At 33.3% G+C, this 22,185-nt stretch overlaps 2 protein-coding genes across 2 annotated transcripts in view; both read right to left on the bottom strand.

Moving 5' to 3' along the window:
* mpp2a (MAGUK p55 scaffold protein 2a) overlaps positions 1-12,982 on the bottom strand; it is a 76,386-nt gene extending 63,404 nt beyond the window's left edge. Inside the window, exons 1-2 of the mRNA XM_087242960.2 lie at positions 12,724-12,982; positions 12,342-12,475 (exon numbers count right to left, since the gene is read on the bottom strand). The gene's annotated coding sequence lies outside the window, so the exon portion shown is untranslated. The remainder of the gene's footprint in view (positions 1-12,341; positions 12,476-12,723) is intronic.
* A 2,153-nt stretch (positions 12,983-15,135) lies between these two features.
* hspb9 (heat shock protein, alpha-crystallin-related, 9) lies at positions 15,136-15,925 on the bottom strand. The gene has a single exon (NM_001114705.3). It carries the CDS (start codon positions 15,881-15,883, stop codon positions 15,269-15,271), a length of 615 nt encoding a protein of 204 aa, NP_001108177.2. The 5' UTR covers positions 15,884-15,925; the 3' UTR covers positions 15,136-15,268.
* Between the last annotated feature and the right edge of the window lie 6,260 nt (positions 15,926-22,185).

Genomic DNA, 22,185 nt, shown 5'->3' with positions numbered 1-22,185 from the left:
CAGATTTCACACCATATTGTTACTTTTCAAAAAAATTTTTACCTTCTCTGTGTTTTCATTCACAGATGCTGACAAAAATGTGATGCGAAATCGAGAGATGTTTTTGTTTTGTTCTATAGTTCTACGTAACCTTCATTCAGATTAAAGTTCAATGTTTTTTGTCTTTTATAGCTCACCCAAAAATGAAAATTTCCATGTTGAACGACCAGCAACTGAGTTCATTAAAATAAAACTTTCATTTTTAGGGGAACTATCCCTTTCTCTGTCCTCAGTGGATGAAGTTCCTGTTTCTTTGAAAGCTTTATTGCGTCTATAACATATTAAATTACTTTAATCGTTTAGATCAGAGGGGCCCAAACATTTTGGTATGAAGGTCCAAAACCCAAATATCATTGAGACCCATGGGCTGAAGATAAATATACCAAACTATTTTACATTAAAGTTGGCCATGGGTAATTTCCTGATTCATAAATACAAGACATTTCTTTGAATCATATTAGCCGCACAACATTTTATAGCTTGTTGCACTGAAAACATAATCACATTTATGACACAGTGGAGTTCAATGCTGTATATTAGTCAAGCTGAATCTGCCTTTGCCTTGATTCACTCACCAAAGTCTCTGCATTGTCCTCTATCTGTCAGTCAGGTGACAGTATGTACATTTTTAAAAAAATCTGATTTAAATTGAAACATTTATTTTACGTTTAACTTTTTTGTAGCTTAACAATGAAACAGATTAAATTTAAAATGACAATATAATTCATAAAAAAAAATTCCTGGAGGGCCGCAACTCTGCATAGTTTAGCTCCAACCACCTCCAACTCACACCTGCTTAATAGTCTCTAGTAGACTTGAACACCTTGATTAGTTGGATCAGCTGTGTTTCACTAGAGTAGGAGCGAAACTGTGCAAAGCTGTGAATCCAGTTTGAGATCTCCAGGGTTTCTCAACCACAATCCTGAAGGACCACCAGCTCTGCACATTTTCCATGACTCCTTGACCAAACACACCTGGTTCAGATCATCAGCTCATTAGCAGAGACTGAAAGACCTGCAATGGGTGTGACAGACAAAGGAGACATCCAAAACATGCAGTGCTGGTGGTCTTCCAGGAGCATGTTTGAGAAACACTGCTCTAAACCATCCCTATCATTCCTTCATCTCCTCTCGGATGGAAGAGTGTATGCTAATTATTCCTCTTTCTGGTTCTTTATATGACTTCTTATCTAAACCAGAGATGCCAAAACAAGGGCCAGTGGGCCAAAGTTGACCAATAACTTTCGATTTGGTCCACCGGCCCTAGATAAAAAGTCATAGAAAGAACCAGAAAGATGAATAATTAGAACACACTATTCATTAGGACTAGTGGCCAATCTACAGAGGGCAGAGAGTTTTAAATTTATTTCCAATAGCAGCTTCTCTGGCTATTTCATAACATTTTATAAATATCACTTTTCTTTAACAATAAAAATAATAAAAATTAAAATACATTAACAGCAATAAATAATAGATAAGATAAAAATGTAAAAGTTTTTAAGGTTTGCTTTTGATAAACATTCTGCCAGATTTTATTCTAATTTACAAAGGAAGAACAGAGGAACTTCAGTCTTAATATATACAATTCAAATTCATTTATTTATTTTTTTCGGCTTAGTGCCTTTATTAATCAGGGGTCGCCACAGCAGAATGAACCGCCAACTTATCCAGCATATGTTTCATGCAGCGGATGCCCTTGCAGTCGCAATCCAGTGCAGTGGGAAACACTAACACACTCTTGCATTCTACAATTCATATGTATATTAAAGGAGCAGTAGGGGATCTGCCTAAATGCTAACTGTTAGCATAATATCTTGGAAACACAGTCCCTCCCCTGTCGTCAAAAGCCACAACCCGCTAGTGAGGTTCAATCGTGCTTCTGCCATAAAATGTAAAATGAACTTGCATATGAGCTTCAGACAAGCTGTGGAAGAGCTGTTCACTGTTCCTGTTAGTGATCTTCCAAAAATATCCAGCTGCAACCTCAACCCCCATCAGATTTTTGAATTTTAACAGATTTAGGGTGTTTTACATTTGTCTGTATATTTTTAAGTAGTAGATATTAAATAGTATATATTCAGTCAGTCCAGTTTAAAGCAGAATATGGTCTTTTGTAATCTCCCTGTTGACCTGTGGTCCTCTTTGAATCTTTGTTAAAAAAAAAAAAAAAACATATAGATAGACAGACAGACAGACAGACAGATTAGATAGATAGATAGATAGATAGATAGATAGATAGATAGATAGATAGATAGATAGATAGATAGATAGATAGATAGATAGATAGATAGATAGATAGATAGATAGATAGATAGATAGATAGATAGATAATTATATATAAATAAATTGAAATAAAATTACATATTTTTTTAGAAAATTAAGATAATAGAAAATAACATAAGGAACAACAATTTTATTTAAATTTATAAAAAATTGTATAATATATTTTTGTTGTTTTGTTTGGCTGCGTACAGGAATTACACTTATTACTAAGCTTTACTTGCAAGCTATTTCAGACTGAATATTAAAAGTAGCACGGTAAACAATATAGGGAGCACGTTACAGCTTGTCGTTGTTAAAAAATGAACCAATGTGAAAATAAAACTAACTTCAACTCTAATTAAGTAATGCAGGCTTGGTGGAATAGCACTGTTTAACGTCAAAGCAGTCAAATACAGTAACGCTACACTTTATTTTTCTCCTGTTTGGTTTACATTCAGTGGTAAAAAATAGTTCACCCAAAAATTAAACTTGGGAAGGGGGCTCAACAAAATCATCATGTGTTCAAAATAAATAAATAAATAAAAAAATACATTTTTGTCTTCACGTTTGTAAAAATGCATACAGGGTGTGTGTATTGTGAACAAATATTTTTTTCTGCCAAAAACATTGCTTCATTTACCGTCATTTCAGTTTTTATGTCTAAAGCCTAAGTTGATTTAATTTAAGTGGCATATTAACAGGCATCTATCAGCTAATACTGACGCTCAGAATCATTTCCGGTTAAAGCAAATGTTTGCTCTTCATCAGAAATGCACTCAAGCAGGGTAATGCGAGCGCTCAGAGCAGTGGGCGTCCATGTGTTGAGATATGATAATCATCACAGATGTGCCGTGAGGGGCAGGTATAGAGTCGAGACCAGAGCAGACGCTTCACTGAACCTCTGGACAAATCAAATCAGCGCACCCACTGCCAGAGGAATACATCTTTATTACTAGTTCATATCTATCGCTGTGGAGAGCGCGATGGGCCACATTTGATACTTTCGTCATGTGACACCCATTGCTTCAGACTGTCATGGACCCTCATAAAGGCTAAACTGCGAAATGATCTAATCCAGACCAACACGACTCTTCGCCACAGCTGATTGCGACAATTATGATTTTTTTTCCCCCTCTGATATGTGCAACACTCCAGGGGCGATTAGAACAATTTACAAACCTGCTACTGATGTCGCAATTTTTTTATGTTTAAGCCAATAGTAAATCAAAAGAACACAGCTTATTTTCTTATAGCTTCATTCTGTTCAAGCCTCTTTCTATCACATACAATAGGTTTTGAGTCATAAATATTTAAATGAGCATGACTCACCCAACCTTTAAAGTCAAATGAAGTCAAAATGTACTCTTCTTATTTTTATATTTATATAATAATGCTTGTTACAATTGATGTATCTACCCACTTCATTATTTTGTAAAAACAATTTGCCCTTATCTTTAATCAAATACAAAACCTTCCTTACACTTATTACACATTGAGCTGTATATGAAAATGACTGTAATTTGGTAAAGCATTTTTTCCCCTCTAAGTATGATTTAACTGGTTCAATCTATAAATTTGTAATCAAAAATAAATGATACAAATTTATAGTGGCCAAAAACAAAATTACAATTACACAAAGTAATAGTATAGTTTAATATAGAGACACTTAATCATCAAATAACAAAAAAATTATAATTTTGCTTTGGACCAACCTAACAAATACTATCATTTGTAATGGCTAAATTTGTTAAATGCCATCAAATTATAGCTTTGAATGGTTGAATGGTTTTGGATGAAAATGAAAGCTGCTGGTTTTAAGTAAAGATTTTACTTTGAGAAAAGCAAATGCTTTTTAGTTTACATGGGGGATTTTTTTATTTTTATTAATTTTTTTTTTGCTTGAAGGCAAATGGAATAGAACAGGCTATAATCAGAAATCATCATTTTCAATTAACCCAATATACAACTGAACATCGAACACTCCCAGTTGTCACTGGGCTGGTACCTTTTCAAAAGGTACGCATTTGTACTTAAAGGGTCCTTATTGGTACCTTAAAAGTTTATATTAGTACCTACGAATTTTACGAGAAACATTTTTGTATTTTTTAGGTACAAATATGTACCCTAGAGGTGATGATATGGACCATGTTGGTACAAATTTGTACCTTTTGAAAGGGTACCACCCCAGTGACAGCTTGCGTACCTTGTGTGAATGAAACTAACTTTTAAATGGTCTTTCTGAATAAAACAGGCCAACAGTTTAATGAATTAAAAACAGCTCTGCTATTACATATATACCAACAGATATACTAACTACACTAACACACAATATTGTCAGTATATGTCCAATGGATCATATGTAAATGGCTTGGGGCACTTTTAGCTGGTCAAACTTGGATGTAGGGCTGTGCGATTTGTGGAAAATATCTAATTTTGATTTTTTTAACAGATATTGCGTTTTCAATTTGATTTACGATTTAATTTTGTAGTCAAGCTTCAACTTAATCTGTATCGTAGCTGTCGTAGTGTTGGTTAAAAAAAAAAGAAATGAAAAGATATTAACTTAAACATTTATTCAAATACATTTTGAAATATTCAGAAATGAAGCACTCATTTTTCTCTAGAGCATGTCACTGTCACTGGCAATACTTTTAGTTGACTTTTTAGCCAGACACTCATCACTCAATTGTGCTCACTAAATTGGCTAGTAAGACTATCACACACAGACAGCAGTCATGTATTTGCTCTAGGCAGGGGAAATTAAATAATACAAAAATGTTTCATTTCGCAGCATCTTGTGATTAGCTAATCGCAACCTTTCAAATCGCGATTGCGATTAATCACACAGCCCTACTTCGAGATATTAAAAAAAGAACATTAACCAGCTTAAAATGTTGTTGTTTTCAAACAATATTCAAGAGACAGCTGGAAACTCTTTTGAGCATATAGCATATAATTTTGGGTGTACTAGTTTTTGGACTGTTATCTTTGTTAGATAAGCTCCAGATTTGGCTTTAGTACTGACTAATCTAATGTATATGCATAAATATAATTTTTTATAGCTTACTATTAAAAATATCAATTTTAAAGATAGATTTGTGAAGGGTGTGCTTATATATGTTGAGCACTGTACATTGATAAAAATCAGTTTTCTTAATTGATGCCTATTGTGCCTTCTATTTTACTAACAACGGCTGAAAACTTTTACTAGCATTTCTAGTGACTATTTGCCTCTTTATGATGAATCGCTTGTTCAATCCCTCATTAGTACATCACTTTGGATTAAAGGGTCTGCTAAATTAGTAATTCAAAGGTACGCTTTGCTTCACCATGTATTTAATCTTAATCCTGAAAACATCAAAAATCATCTGCTAAATGAATACATCCAAATGTTGCTTCACCACATATTTAATCTTAATCATGAAAACATGATTTTAGAAAAAGTTATAAACTCTTTTTGTCTAGTTAAAATGGGAAATGATAATAAAAAATGTTCATATACTGTAAAACCCAACAGTCAACTTTATCAAATGATTGGAGTGTAGTTAACTAAAAATTTCCTGAAAGTTAAGTATACTTATTTAAAAAGAGTTTTGAACTCAGTGTTATAAGTAAAGAGTTAATAAAATACTAATTTCTTTAACTTAAATGGAGTAAGTTCACAGTACTCATATAGAATATTTTTTTTAACTCAAATGGTTTGTAGCAATCAGTTTCCTCAAACGGTTTAAATTGCCTTATTTGCTTTTTCAGTACTTGGTTGGTTTGAGTTCTCTTCATTTATTGGGTTTCAATGTGCTCAAACTGCTTCATTTACCCATATAAATTAAGTTCACAGTTCTCCTTATAGTTTTTTAAGCTTAAATGGTTTGTTGAGTCACTTTGAGACACTTTAAAATTTGTGTCTATCCTGATTAAAGTAAATTTAGCATAGATCTTGACCTACAGTACCATCATGTTTTTTATTTCATAATGAAATCTTTTACTCTCGCCAGAAGACACCTGTTTTTTTTAGCAGCAGCAGTTTGAGTGGAAGAATTAACATTTTGAAAGCGTGACTTGTGCCAGGGAAGACTGCTGGTAAACTCAAGCTGCTGTTGCCTGCTGTGTTCAGTGTAGGGTTGTAACGGTATGAATTTTTTACGGTATGATAATCGTCTAAAACAATACCACGGTTTGACGGTTTCGCGGTATACGGTATGTTACAAATGTTACAAAATAATAGAACAGTGAAGCAAATTTGACTTTTTCCAAATAATATATTTTTAGTTACTATAAACAACACCACTTACAAAGAACAAATAAAAATAAGAAAATAATAAATAATGTGTCAAAGTCCAAATAAAGTCCAAATAAACATGGTGCAAATCCTCAGTAAAAAATAGATATAAATATTTACTATACTATAAATAGCTACATAACGAAACTAGATTCAATATGGAACATCCTTAGGTTTTATGTGCCAGCATGGATATGGTTGTCTATCGATATGGATTTGGATGTGGTTGTCTGCAATGCAGACAAACAGCTGCACCTTCATTTGCGTCTTTTGAAAACAGCAAGAGCAGCAGTTCGTCTTTGCTGTGTCACTGTTTTGTCATGTTTCTGTGCTGCTGTGCATGCAAAAGTACTTAGTATGAGAATTATTTCATGAAAAACTTTTTTTTTTGCGTTTTATTTAGCCGCGCATAAATGTATGCCTATCTCTCATTCCGTGTTGTTCTAAAAGCTTGGTCCACAAACAAAAGCGAAACCTATGCTTATTGGTTGTGATATAGCGAGTTTGAACCAATCTGGGCATGGAGGAGGGACAATGCATCAATGTATCATGTCTGATTTGTCCGGAGACACAGTGACGAGCGTTTCTTTGTCAAATCAGCGTTGTCAAATGTTGATGACGTAACCGCACTGATTCCGGAGCCTCTGACAGTCCGCGAATGTTATGTTATATAGATTATAAAAAGCACTGGAAAGCTGAGATTCTCTTCTTTATGCCAATCTTTGAATTGTATGAATCGGATCAGCGGATCAAAAGTTATTAAACATTTAAGAGCAATACTTATTTTTAGCCGCGGGCGGCTGTCTCGGTCTTTAAGGGTTAAAACCGTTGATATGCAATTGTTCATGGTATGATAATCGTGCACGTTCAAATCGTGGTAAACCGTCATACCGGTATATTGTTACAACCCTAGTTCAGTGTAAGTCTATCTGAGCAAATCAGAAAAAAAGACAGGGATTCTGAAAAAATGAAGACTCTTCCTGAAGATGACAGTATAATAGGGACAAATGAACCTGCCTGAAGTGGTTCAGTCGATCTGATGTGCCAGAACAAATTCTCTAGCTGATCAGCCTCAGTGCCACAGCCTCAGGTGTGGCCAATAGGACAACTAAACTGACCGCATCTCAAAAAGCCACTGCCACTGAGGGACTGATGGCATATAACAAATTCCCTTAAATTGAATAGATAGTTTACCAGCATGACTTTTCTTCTGCAAAATATGAATTTTGTTGAATTTTTGTTTTTGATATACTTATTTACATACATACATGTAAAGTTTTCCATTGATGCATGGTTTGTTAAGACAGAACAATATTTGGCCGAGATATGACTATTTGAGGGTTCAAAAAAGTTAAAATACTGAGAAAATAACCTTTTAATTTGTGTAAATTAAGTGCTTAATTATAAATATGACTAATTTAAAAACTGAGTTTTGATATATTTACAGTAGGAATTTTACAGACAAAATGTTCATGGAAGACGATCTTGATATACTAATAAATTATGGCATAAAAGAAAGATCTATAATTTTGACCAATAAAATGTACTTTTGGCTATTGCCATAAAGACATAATACATAATATAAGACTTGCTGCAACACAGACTCACTACAATTCATAACTTTTCGATATATAGACATACGATAATTCGTAAGATCTTATATGTACTATCTAGTGCGATTTGCTTTTCCCCCAATGACGGTTGGGTTTAGGATCAGTAGTTGGGTGTCACACTTCCTTTTTATAATCTTACATTTTCCTATGACTGAACTTGTACGAATTCGCATGAATTAGCTACTAAACTGACAAAACGTAAAATGGTTACGTTTCCTCATGAGATCAGACTGGGTCCACAGTCACACATACAGATTTCCCTCCAATCTTTCAGGCGTGAAAAATAAATATTTCTGACTTGTCATTTTCTGCTCATAAAAATGACTGAAAATAATAATAAAAAACTGAAGACACATTGAAGACATTATTGAAACAAATGAACATACTCAAAAAAAAAAATTAGGGGAGAGCGGGAATGAAAGTAGCATGGGACGAAACTAACAAATCTATTTTCTCAAAGCCCTAAAAACATTTGCTTTCTAGGCTATAACAGCACATTCAGCATGCAACCCTTGATGGAGCTGCCAAATCTCACCTGATTTCAGGACAGTGTCCCGCAGTTTGGTTGGAACTTCAGTTTTTACGTGCAGAAACTAAATTATTGCAGCGGTCCTTTTTTTCTAATTACAATTTGGGTTTCTTTTTTCATGCATCACAATAATGATCAATCTACAGGTTATTTAGTGCAATAACACATTCTTAAGTTTGCATTGTCTGAGTTTCTCAGTTTAAAAGTAAATCAGTTTTAAATGGCAAAAGTTCCTGTTAGAATAAAAGTAACACTGCTGTTTATGTTCCACTGATAATAGACTAGCCTTATTTTTCACTTTGATAATAAAGTTTGCAGTGTTTGGATTCAGATGTTTTATAAAAAAAAAATGCATACTGCTAATAATAACAAAATATTGTCAAAAAATGTAGAAAATGTCAACATTTTGCATTGTTGGTTTGCTTTTGAAACATTTGATGGGAATGAATTTAAAATGAAAATGCAGTTTAATACTTTTTTTTTTGCAAAAATAAAGGACAAAATATGTTTGCAGTGAGCATTAACAAGGTCATAGTCAGATGTATCAGTAGTTCTACAATTGTAAAATAAATAAATAAATAAAAAAAGCTTAAAATTGTTTGAGATACTAACTCTTATCTGATTTTTTAAAAATGTGCTACAATCTAGTTACAACATCATTTCAATTACACGTATTATAAGTCACTAGCCAGTCCTGTAATTTCATTCTATGGTTGTAGTATGATAATGGAATGGCGTTTTTACATTTTCCATTGTTACACCCTATTTGTTCACAGGTGGTCCAGAAATAGCCAGCGCTCAAATCACCTCCGTTACTTTACTGAGCTACTGAGCAACTAATTTTTCCCTTCAAAGCATTAGCCATGGATCACAGAAAGCCAGCATCAGTGGCTGGTGAACCAGTGCTCGACGAGGTTAAACAGAAATGTCAGACCTTCACACCATCAAGAGGAAATGACTGGGAGAGAGAAGGAAAGCATGCTTTTAGAAAAGATTGATGGATAGACACATGAGAGCAGCTCTACTGGTGCATTGGGGCAGAAGACATTGGCCGTCTGGGGAACAGGTCTTCTTCTCCCAGTGGCACTGAACTGCCCAAGAAGACAGTGGGCTATCATTAGTGCTGGGTGGAAATGGGATCGATATTTACCTGCTGGTGTGGGTCTACACCGGCTGTCTCCTTATCCAAGTGATTGCCCACAAGGATTGTTTATCACTGTTTTGAGTCATCTATAGTGCTGGAGGCCAAACAAGACCATTATAGTTTGTGAAGAGGATTGGACAGAGATGTGCACCAGCTGAAAGCGCCCATTAAAAAGTTTTATTTAAGTGTGGAGACACTAGACACCACCTATCTTTTTTTTTCTAAATTCAATAATATGACCACTATCATAAACACATTATTTGGGTAATTGGTACCACAATCTATCTATCTATATACTAAATTGTAATACATATTTACTTTACTAAAACACGTTCAATGTTTCATTCTGCAGTAATTTGACAATGAGCATAAACACTCATGTTTATCAATGAAATTCAGTTCCAGAAACTATATATGGGCAAAGGGTTTAATACATTTTCCTTATTTATTGATTATGAAGGTAAAGTATGACAAACTACTAGCCGAAGCCATGGGGGGGATCAGAAAACCCACCCCTCATTGACAAAGGTCCAGAATTTGTCCCATACATGAGCTCGTTTGTCCTATTTTGACTGCTATGCCATCATAACTAGTGAAAATAACAGAAAAAGGCTTTTAAAAAAGTGGAATCTTCTGTTGGCTGTCGCTTCGGCAGGACTTCAGCTAATAAGTTTTGGTCAAAGTTAACAAATATTTTTATTTTACAATCTGACTTTCACTACTGTATTGTTTTTAAGAAAACAATTGACAAGTGACTTTTATTCAAAATTTTGGACCTTATTCTTGAAACAAAAAGAAGCACTAAGAGTGGACCATATTAAAAATAATTTGAATACTATTTTGTCTGTTGTTGTCATCCATGAATTTTTTAATGTGCTTTTTTTTTACAAGAGAGGCTAGAAAAATCATGAAGATCTACATTAATATTATTATGTTTTCATTCATTTTTTTATTGAAATGGCCAAATTGTGACTGAGGAAAGTCGAATGTGCTGGCCAGTTTGTTATTTACCTTATAAATGACAATAGACTACAGTTTTTAATTAAAAACTTTAACAGATTCTATTTTTTTTATTATATATGATGTAATACATTTATAAAATAAGAATAATAAGTATTTTTCTTTTTTTTTATTCTAAATCTTTAGGAAATATTTTTGGAACATCAAAAAGTGTGGTTATTTTGACCATCCGACAAGCTAATCCAGCTAAAAGTTGTTTGTAAAATGTCACTAAAATGCAGTATTTACATCCCATTATTAAATAGAACATGAGGTGAATAACCGTAAAAAGGTCCAGTTTTTGAGGAAAAAGAACCACCCCTTTCACCAGGCAGACTTCAGGCCTGATATCAGATGTTATTGAAAATTGGAAACCCACAGGGTTTCACCAAGTTAAATTAACACTTTTTAAGACATTTTTAAAAATATTACGAATGAAATTTTACACTTTATACAGGGCTAAATGCTAAAGATTTTTTCGAACATCCTAGTTAGAAAAGATTGTCACTTGCCCTATCAAAAATATTAAAAATGAAAACATTTAATAATACAATAATAATAATTTTGTTAGAATTTTTTAAAATAATTTTCAAATATATATTCATTAACAAACCTTAAACCCTTACCAAAAATAGAACAAACATAACTGTCAGTTACTTCAGTCTGCAATAATAATTTAATAAAAAATATAGGTCAGGTCAATATCCTCAGCAGCAAATAAATGGAGAACTTTTAAGCAAATGTTACTGTAAGGAAAGTATTTAAACGCTACTTTTAAATAAAAAGTTTTATTGGGATGGATTGTTGGTGATTGTGTAGGTGTTAATGACCACATTGGTTAGCTATACATGAACAAAGGAAAATTAAGACCTGTTAAAAAAGATTTAAGACCTACAACATAATATTTCAGTAGATTTAAGACTTTGTAAGGCCTAAAATGTAGCATTTGACATTTAAGACCCTGCAGATACCCTGATCAAATTCCACTCTGATATCGCTTCAATATCACTTTTGCCCACTCAAAGACAATTTTGTGCTATTTCATCCTCCCAAAAATCTGGTAAAAGCAGCGATCAGTCTCGGGTAATGGCAGCTGTTGAGACAGGAAAGTTGAGCAATTGCCTCTATTTTGTAACTCTCTTTCTCTCTCAGCTGAGATATTATTTCTCATTAACGGGAAGCAGATCAAAAATCTGTATGCCGCTGACATTTAAATTAGTCAGGAGACATTTGTGGTTTCCCTTGTGCACTTCCTCCATCTTGTTGCCTGAGGTTGCACACATCAAATATTAACCGCTGTGTTTTGTACCTGCGCTGAAGCCACAACAAATGGTGTCCCTCTGGCTGAAAATGTCAGAGAAACCTTTACTGGCTCTTATTTAGCTCCTCCTGGGAACTGAATGTAATGGCAGCGTTTGGCCTCTTCATCTCACGATTTTCTGGTGTCAAATTCCCCTGCTGTCCATTTCTAGAATACCTTTTATAGCCAGCTGACTGTTTCATCCGGAAGCCTTTCATCAGCTGAACTTTTGCTCTCCGGCGTCTTGACTGGATTTAGGAATTGTCAATAGATCTTGGATGCCCCTCATTCTTCATTTCAAAGAAATAGTCCTGTGTCAGGTATAATGAGAAGGAATAAATCACAAACTATAATTGTAATGTCGTGCTGTGATTAGTTTACTTGTAACCTCCATGCTGGCTGAAAGTCATTATGGTGGTTGGTTAGTCATTTTTAATTAACAGCCACCACAGTCAGTAGCTATCAGACACGAAAGATAAAACAAATGTAAAAGACTACAGTTTAATATAACATTAATAAGACAAATGAATACATTCAGAGGTTGTAATTAATTCTGTACCTTTGTAATTGAATTTAGCTCCACACAGGACGGGTGCTTCGACATCTCCATAAATAAGCTGACGTGTTTGACAATACCGCGCTCGCGTCATGACAAGTGTTCTAAACGTGACGCTTAGATTAAATTAAATGTACTTCAGCTTTTGAAAACGCGTCGGCTTACATAGCGTTTTCATTCCGTTACTTCTGGGATTCTCGTTTGATGTTCAAAAGTTAAACCTCTCAAAATTAACAAAGCTCTCGTTTCCGGGGTCCAATGCTTTTGTTGTTGTTGTTGTTGTTGTTTTACACACACACACACACACACACACACACACACACACACATATATATATATATATATATATATATATATATATATATATATATATATATATACATACATACATACATACATACATACATACATACATATATATATATATATATATATATATATATATATATATATATAAAAACACGACTAAATGACGTATTCAATTGCCGTGACGCAACATTCGAAAAGTGATAATGACCTTTTTTAGTTTAAAAAGACACAACAGACGAGTAAAATAGGTAGGTTGTTCCTCAATTGGTCCGATTATTTTCTCTCAATCATGTGTCTATAGCGCCATCGTTTGTCATGGAATGCTAATTATAACGAGGTTTACAGGTGCTGGAAATCCTTGAAAATGCTTGATATTTTTTTTTTAAATCTACTGTTTTCTAGGTTTTAAAAGTGCTAAAATTCTGGATAAAGTGCTTGAAACTGGTTGAAAATGTCATTTTGTTACTGCACTTTATCTTACAAAATATTTATTCATTATTAACTATTTAAATAAATCATAATAATAATAAAATTCAATACATATATTTGCTTTTGCATAAAATGAAAAATCTTAAGTCTGTGCATTTAGCTGTGATCTGCCTTTTAAATTTATTTTAAATTTATTTATTTCCTTTTTTATAGAAAATCTGTGCCTTTGAAATTTAAAATAAGTATAAATTTAACATGACACATTTAAGATACCATCAGTGGACAAAGGTGCCATCAAAATTGTTCATTAGAATACTTTTGTATACTATATTATAGAATATAACAATAAAAACATCTGATAAAATTTGAAGTATGCATGTAAAAATGTACTTTGCCTCTACTTTACATCTCCTAACCCCACCCCCAAAAATTGCCCACTTTTCTGTCAGCCCATCCCTTTGTGGTGGGCAAGAACTGGGCCTTTTCTGAAGTAATCATGAATGAATATAATAGTTGAGATGTGGGTCAATTAAGAACAAGGTGTATATTCTATGAATTTGTAATGCATTTATAAAGTTTAGCATGTGCAGGATGATGATGAACAAATGCGTCATTGTAGGAAATCAAATAAAAAAGCTAAAAAAGCTAATTTTGTTGTAAAATTAATACAGGTCTAGGTAATTATGAAATAATTATTAAAAGACTTTTAAAGTATGTATATCTATGTAAATATGCACTTATTGTATGTAAATACCTATGCCAAAATTCACTTGCATCACCACAGACCTATAAAGTGGAAGCAACCAGGCACATCAGGTTCTGAATTTATCATTAATGATAATAAAAGGGGAAATGTGGGCAATTAAGAACAACATGTATTTTTTTTTAAATTTATATCATATTTATAAAGTTTAGCATGCGTAGAATGATGATGATGATGCATCAGCCAATGTGATATTGTAATAAATCAAATAAAATATTTGCTAATTATATAACACAAAATGTTATTACACACTAACATGAACTTTTACAAAAGGATTTTTACACTTTTAAAATGCATATTAAATTTGTATTATTCTAACAAATTTTCACCCTATCTTTATCCTTTCAGAAAACTGACATTTGTTAAAACACTACTCCAATCTGACAGTTATATACTTTAAAACCTAACAAGTTAAAGTAACTCAAACCATTTGAGGAAACCGATTACAACAAACCACTTAAGTTCAAACACTAATCCAAATGAGGACTGTGAGGTTAATCCATTTGAGTAAACAAAGCAATTGGAGCACAGTAAAACCCAATAAATGAAGAACTCAGTTATGAGTACTGTAAAACCTAATAAGTTAAGGCAACTCAAACCATTTGAGGAAACCGATTGCTACAAACCATTTGAGTTAATACAAACTAATCTATATGAGTACTGTGAACTTACTGCATTTAAGTTGAAATAATGAGGTATTTAATTAACTCATTACCTTCAACACTGAGTTCAAACCTCTTTTCAAATGAGTAGAATTAATTTTAAGTAAATTTTAACTACACTCATTTCATTTGATAAAGTTGACTTTTGGGTTTTACATTGTATAAAAGGACATCCAGCAGACCGTAATTCAAAACTTTGATATTTCTACTCTAAAAATACATAAATAAATAAGTACTTTATGCAGTCATAAGTCATACCAATGAACATCTTTATTAAATCAACAATTTTTTATTCCAACAGAACAAATTATTTACATTTACAGCAAGATCATCCACTGGATTCATGAAAACAATTATACAATGCTCAATATGTCATCAGTCTGTTCTAGTTTGACTTCTCATCCTCTGTTTTGTTTGATCTGTCCTTGTTTATGGGGAAATCGAGGGATGTCCTGAAGCGGATGGGAACGACGTGCTCCTCCGAGGACTCGTCTTTGGTTTCTTCTGGTGTCTCGATATGCAGGAGTCCATCTTCACCAAGTGAGCAGGTCAATGAAGCTGGATCCAGGTGATCAGGAAGCTGCACGGCCTGAACAAACTCTTGAGCCTGGGACTCAGCAGATGACGAAGAAGCGTTTTTCTCAGCCCTCTTTCCGGCCATCACCTCCAGCCTTCGTCCAGACACCGTGACACTCACATCCTCTGGAGAAAAGCCTCGGGTGTCCAGAGTAAGAGACACGTCCTGCTTCTTCTTCTGCTCTGGGTCAGTGCTGAACAGCCTGGAGAAGGTTGAGGAACCATCTAGAGTTTGGAAGAAATCTTCACAAAGTTCATTCAGCAAACTGTCTCTGATCTCACTCCTCAGGTTCTGCATTATTTGGGCTCTACGGTGGAGAAAATCCTCTCTGAAGCTGGAAAGAGGCATGCCGCGTCTGGGCCACAAGAAGTAGGAGTTCTCAAAGAAAGGGTCGTCCATGAAAGCTCTCTCAGAGGAAGACATTTCTCTCTCTTGAGATTTTGAGTGCTCTTAGTAGAGTGATCTGCTTGCTTCAGGTCTCGCCTGTTTATATTTCTCCAACAGGGTCTAGAACCTCCCATTGGTGAGGTCATGAGTAGAAATTTGAAGCCGTAAGTAAACAGAATGTCTGCTTAGACTGCTATTTTAAGTTTACAGTTGTATTTTGATTTATGGGGCAGTGTCACTTTTTATGTCTCCTGCACAGGCGTCATTGGTCATGGTGTCCGGTTTGGGATTGCCCAATGAGAATTTGAGTCATGCAAGAGAGTCAAGTCATATGCTAATTTTACACCCAAGTGTTTGTTCTCTCATTACCTTCAGAAGCTGCTTACCGTAGACAGAAGCTATATACGCTGACTGCAGTCATGATGTCATTTCCTAAAAGCAGCATACATGATACATGTATTCAAAAATGTAAAAAATTATATTTTAAAAACTATTAAGGAATATATTAGAACATTATATACTATATTACAAATTAATATTTATATTATAATATTCAAATAAGATTCATACATTAAAGTATATAAATTTAAGTTATGCTACAACTCATAAAAGCAATGTGAATATAAACATTTGACTTTTTACAAGTACATTTTTCCATTTACCACTACAGAAGTTTACTTCTGCTTCTCTCTGTACTAGTCTGTGGTGTTTTTGAATCAATATTTATGACTTCAATTATTAATGTTTTATTTTTAATAAATGAATTAGACATTACTGATTTCCAGTCACAATAATTGAAAAATTTGTTATTCTAATAAAAATTTAACTTTCTAGGGGGAGGGCATGCTTTAAATTTCAATATTTTTTACTTGAAATTAGGAAGAAATATTATCAGACTATTAAACAATGAAGCATATTATGATTTTACTCTAACCCAGTGCTTCTTAAACTGGTACGTGTAGTTTTTGAAATATATTCCAAAATTTATCACAAATGATTTAAATATATATATTATATATTTGTGAGGTCCAAGCAACATGTCCAGGTTTTGATGAATAGGCTACTATATGTTAATACTTTACATTTAAGTCCAGGATTTATTTATTTATTTTTTACTTTTTAAGAACTGTAGTCTACCATTTTAAAATAAACTTTTAAAAACACATTTTAATTAAAATGTTAACATTTTATTTTGTTTGTTTGTTTTTTACCTGTAAGCATATTATTCAAACTATTTATAATGTTTAAAGTAGCTGACAATAATAAATATTCTTAATAAAAGGAACTAATCTGCTTGGTTTTTGAATTGTGCAGAGCTGTAGCTGCTTATTTAGGCCTACTATGCTACTGTATTTCAATACTGTTAATTATGGTGGTACTTGAAAAGACAATTTTTTTCTGAGGTGGTAATTGATGACAAAAGTTTGAGAACCGCTGCTCTAAACTATACCTCATAAAACCAGAAAAAAAGAAATCACTTTCGCTTTGCACTAACCCTGTTGAGTACCACAAAAATGTATTTCATTAATATTGTAAAAAAAAAATACTATTTAATATTTCTAATTTGAATGATCTCAAGGGCGATACAGTGGTGCAGTAGGTAGTGCTGTTGCCTCACTGCAAGAAGGTCACTGGTTCGAGCCTCGGCTGGGTCAGTTGGCACTTCTGTGTGGAGTTTGCATGTTCTCCCTGTGTTCGCGTGGGTTTCCTCCTGGTGCTCCGGTTTCCCCCACAGTCCAAAGACCTGCAGTATAGGGGAATTGGGTAGGCTAAGTTGTCCGTAGTCTTTGAGTGTGTGTGTGTGTGAGAATGTGTGTGTGTGGGTGTTTCCCAGAGATGGGTTGCAAATGGGACTAAGCCAACAAGAAAATGAATGAATGAATGATCTCATATTACTCTTATTTAGTAATAACAAAATGAGTGTTTTTCTGAATATCAGTAATGGAATTTAATGCTGACCATTATACAATGAAGCAAATATTAACAGTTCACTCACACCCATACCTAAAAAAACTGAAAAAACATAAAATTTCACTTTCACTTTTTCGCTAACTAAACTAACCCTGTTGATTTGAGCACCCCAAAAAGTTTCTTTCATTAATATTGTAAAAAAAATTACTTCAATAAGTAATAACATAATACTTTTTTCATTCTTATTTTTCTGAATATCAGTAATAAAATTTAATGGAATGTTCTTTGGTGTTTTTGTATTTTGCCTAATTTTCTAAACCTCAAACAGCACACAGTATGACACAGTTTCAAAAATAATGGCCGTGTTTGTCTTCTCCATATATGAGTCAAGTGTCCCCCTCACGTTCCCCATGAATGAGGATGTTTCCTGTGTGTTAATGTCAAAAGCATTCAGCTGAGCACTGACACAGGCTTCCTAAACATGCAGAGAGAAGAGTGGATGTATCTGCCATGACCACACGTCTATATTTAACACACAGATATATTTATCTATGACACAGTTCAGGCTTATGACACGTTTATGCATTTATTCATCAAAATTAAATAAAATGACCTACTCTGAAATATCATAAAACATTTTTAATATCTTATGTGTGTACACTTGAGTTTAAATAATACTAAACATTATTTCTTTGTAGTTGTAATAAAATCTTTGTTATGGGGAATTACATAACATTATTATCTTTCAACCATTTCAAATGTATTTTAATAATACTGTAAGAAATTGAGGTTACACGTAATTTGATAGTTCCTTTTAGATTGTTGATTATGAGTAGAGTTGAGTCTAGTAAGTTGATTATAATAAGTAACTTTGCAGCTACATCAACCAACAGTTTTTAAAGTATTAGTGGGCTAGACTGTCTGCTTAATATCTACACTGTATTTAATGATCTCTTAAAATGCTGAATGACACATGAAATGAATGAAACTACCAATAAATTTGTCTTGCTTTCTCTGCAATTAATTCTGGTATTGTTTTCTTTTTTAGAGATGTAACTTGGATTCATATGCCCATAATCAGTCTAGCTGATACAATGTGTGGTAAAATCTGTTTTTCACAGACTAAAAATAACAAATCTATTCGCTCTCCTTTTTAAACCAAGTAGTTTTCAAGCCTATAGCTCTATTACCTATTGGAAAAAGTTTGAATTCATAAATGGGAAACTGCTTATAGCCTTTACCTCACTTTTTTTTGTTACAAATAAGATAAAAGAAATATGCTTTAAACTAATTCATAAATTCTATCCAGTTACACAGTTTCTCTGTAAATTTTAAAAATATATTGATATAAATTACTCTCTTTGTTTTTTGCATTTGGAAACTGTACCCCACATCTTTTGACACTGTGGTTATGTTAAAAAGCTTTAGTATGACGCTTCTGTCTTCATCAAAAAAAGGTAATCTTTAACTTTAATTAGCATTTTAAAAGGTAATTTTTGGATATTTTCAATATTATCTGAATAATGAAGTTTTTGTTTTTAATCTATTAATTTTGTAGATTAAGTTGCACATACATAAGTGTACATTTTCCAACAAAAAAACTGTTTTACTTTGTTGTATAGGAACTGAAAAATTACTTTTGTACTATTCAACATACAGCGCTAATAGATAGACAGTTAAAACTGTCTATTTGTGCTCTATTTTTAAAACGTTTGATTTTTGTAAAGAGCATGCTTGTTTGTACTTCTTAGATTTTTATTTAATTATTTATACTCTTGTTTTTTTTTTTTTTGTACTTATATTATTATTTACTTTCACTTTGGTATTATTTTGTTTGTTCTATTGTCATGTATCTGTTGTTTAAAGCATAATACTAATAAAAACTTTGTAACTATCATTGATGTGTTGCAGTTTAACCCTCTTATTGTCGAACTTCACTCCTAAACCACACATTTTTACTAGACAAGTGTGAAATCAATATGGAAAAAATGTGGGACCCAATGTAGATTCACATGAAATGTCAAAAAGTGTTAGATTGTGCCCAGCTCACGCCAGTCACAGAGAATGTGAAATAATACTGTGAAAAAAGGACATGTCCTAAAACAAACACAGGGTGGCGCTGTTAGATAATCTTAGATTAACACACTCAAAGTCTGTACACTGATGAGTGTTCTTCGCCTGTAGAGGGCGTATTTGTACTACCAATATTTTTAGTGTTAATATATTTCTACAGAAAACACGATTAATTGTCTTACAAAATAAATACTTTCCTGACACATTATTGATGCATTTTGAAGTAATTTCATATGTAGCCGAATAACGTACATTTTCATAAGCTATCTACAGAATTGGAAAATAATAGAATACACGATAAATAAACATACACGACAGATACATAGAATCAATTTATGGCTTGCATATTTTCAAATGCCTATCTGTAAATATCAGTTAAAACGCGCGCACACACGCACACACACACACACACACTGTCAAATCAGACAAAGCTCATACTACGTGCCTTACACCGGCTCTGTAAAAACTTTGCTTTTAGTAAGTCCCAGCAGGGAAGTTTTTTTTTTCCTCTGTTCACATCAGAGCGAGAGAGGAAATCTATTAGTCTGACAGCTCCCCCAAAAAGCCTGGCCGCAGCTTCTCTCCCCGGAGACCCTCCATCCGTCGGCGGAGAACAGGAGAGCTAGAGACCGGAGAAAAGAGACAGGGGGACGGGTATGAATTAGGCCGTAATTAACTTTGAAGATTAGCTCTTTTTTCGTGAACAAGTTCAGATTATGAACACCGAACTTGAAAAAAAAAGACAGCAGACGTTTCATCTTGAATGTTGCTGAGGCGGAGAAATGAACTGTAATGGCGCTCATTGTAAGGCAAGGTCAGAACTATAGGGAGTCTGCGCTTAACCTTCAAGGCTTACCGATGCTGAAAGCAGAGAAGGAGACGAGGGAAAGTGAGATTTTTTTTTGGTCATTTGCAACAATAGATGAAATATGACTGAGGCAGTAAGGCTGTCTCTACGTACACATAAGTCATGTGTCAAACTGCACTGTTGGTACTGGCATACTAAACAGCTCAGCGTCAAGTCCTGGTGTCAACAGAATGTATGAGGGGGATTATGAACACAGACGGCATCATTTTGAGTTTAGATGCCTTACAAATATTTTAATGAGCATTATAGTAATCTTTTTTTTTTCACCTAAACAAATAAATAAAAAAAATAATAATAAAGATAATATTCATTCAATATTTAATGGAAAAAGGTTAAAAATGAAGTCCTGTTTTTTAAGTGAGAAAGAGGGAGATTACTACAAAGATAAATATAACAACACACACAGCTGTGTATGATAACGTTTTCTTTATAAGCACATGCTATTAAAAGTTATTAAATGTTTTATCTAAAACCCAAAATGAGATATTAAGAAAAATGTTTAAGTATGTTAAAATATATTCATCCATTCATTTTCTTTTTGGCTTAGTCCCTTTATTAATCCGGGGTCGCCACAGCGGAATGAACCGCCAACCTTTCCAGCATATGTTTTACGCAGCGGATGCCCTTCCAGCCACAACCCAGCACTGGGAAACACCCATACCTTCCGCATTATGGCACAATTTAGCTTATTCAATTCACCTATAGGGCATGTCTTTAGACTGTGAGGAAAACTGGAGCACCCGGAGGAAGCACGGCAACATGGGGAGAACATGCAAACTTCACACAGAAATGCCAACAAATATATACATACAGTGTTCAACATATATAAGTCCACCCCTCACAAATCTCTCTTTTAAATTCATGTTTTTAATAGGAAGCTATAAAATATTATATCTGTGCATATACATTAGATTAGCCAGTACTGAAGTCAAATATGGAGCTTATCTAACAAAATAACTTACGATAACGATCCAAAAATTTGTACACCCAAATTTATATTAAATACATAAATACAAAATTAAGTTATATTAAAAACAAACTTAAAAAGAGGACAAATAAACAGAAGCAAAAAATATATGCAATATTTTGTGTGAGTTTATTTGTATTATCTTTCAATTGCTAAATATGTTTGGTGACTAAAATATTATTGTAATGAATATATCTTTAATAATCTGTTTTGTTTAAATGCACCAAATACATTGCCTATATTCACCGAGAAACGGTAAAAAATATTAATTTCAAAAAGGCGTGCACTGTATGTAAATACTTTTAATAACAATAAACCATCCTTAAAATAAGATTAAGATCTTATTACACAACAGAAATAATAAGTTTAGAAGATAACTATAACAATTTGCAGTTTTGTTGTTCTGCCACATTAAAACATTGTGTTTTTTAAAGTAACACATTTTCTGATTAGTTGTCAATTTTTATAATTCATCATGTTGTTGTTTTTTTATAGTCTTCTATGCCATTCTTTTACATT

This window comes from Danio rerio, chromosome 3 (genome assembly GCF_052040795.2).
Source record: "Danio rerio strain M-AB ecotype USA chromosome 3, GRCz13ab, whole genome shotgun sequence".
Taxonomy (NCBI): domain Eukaryota; kingdom Metazoa; phylum Chordata; class Actinopteri; order Cypriniformes; family Danionidae; genus Danio; species Danio rerio.
This window is presented reverse-complemented; position numbering and strand designations above follow the sequence as displayed.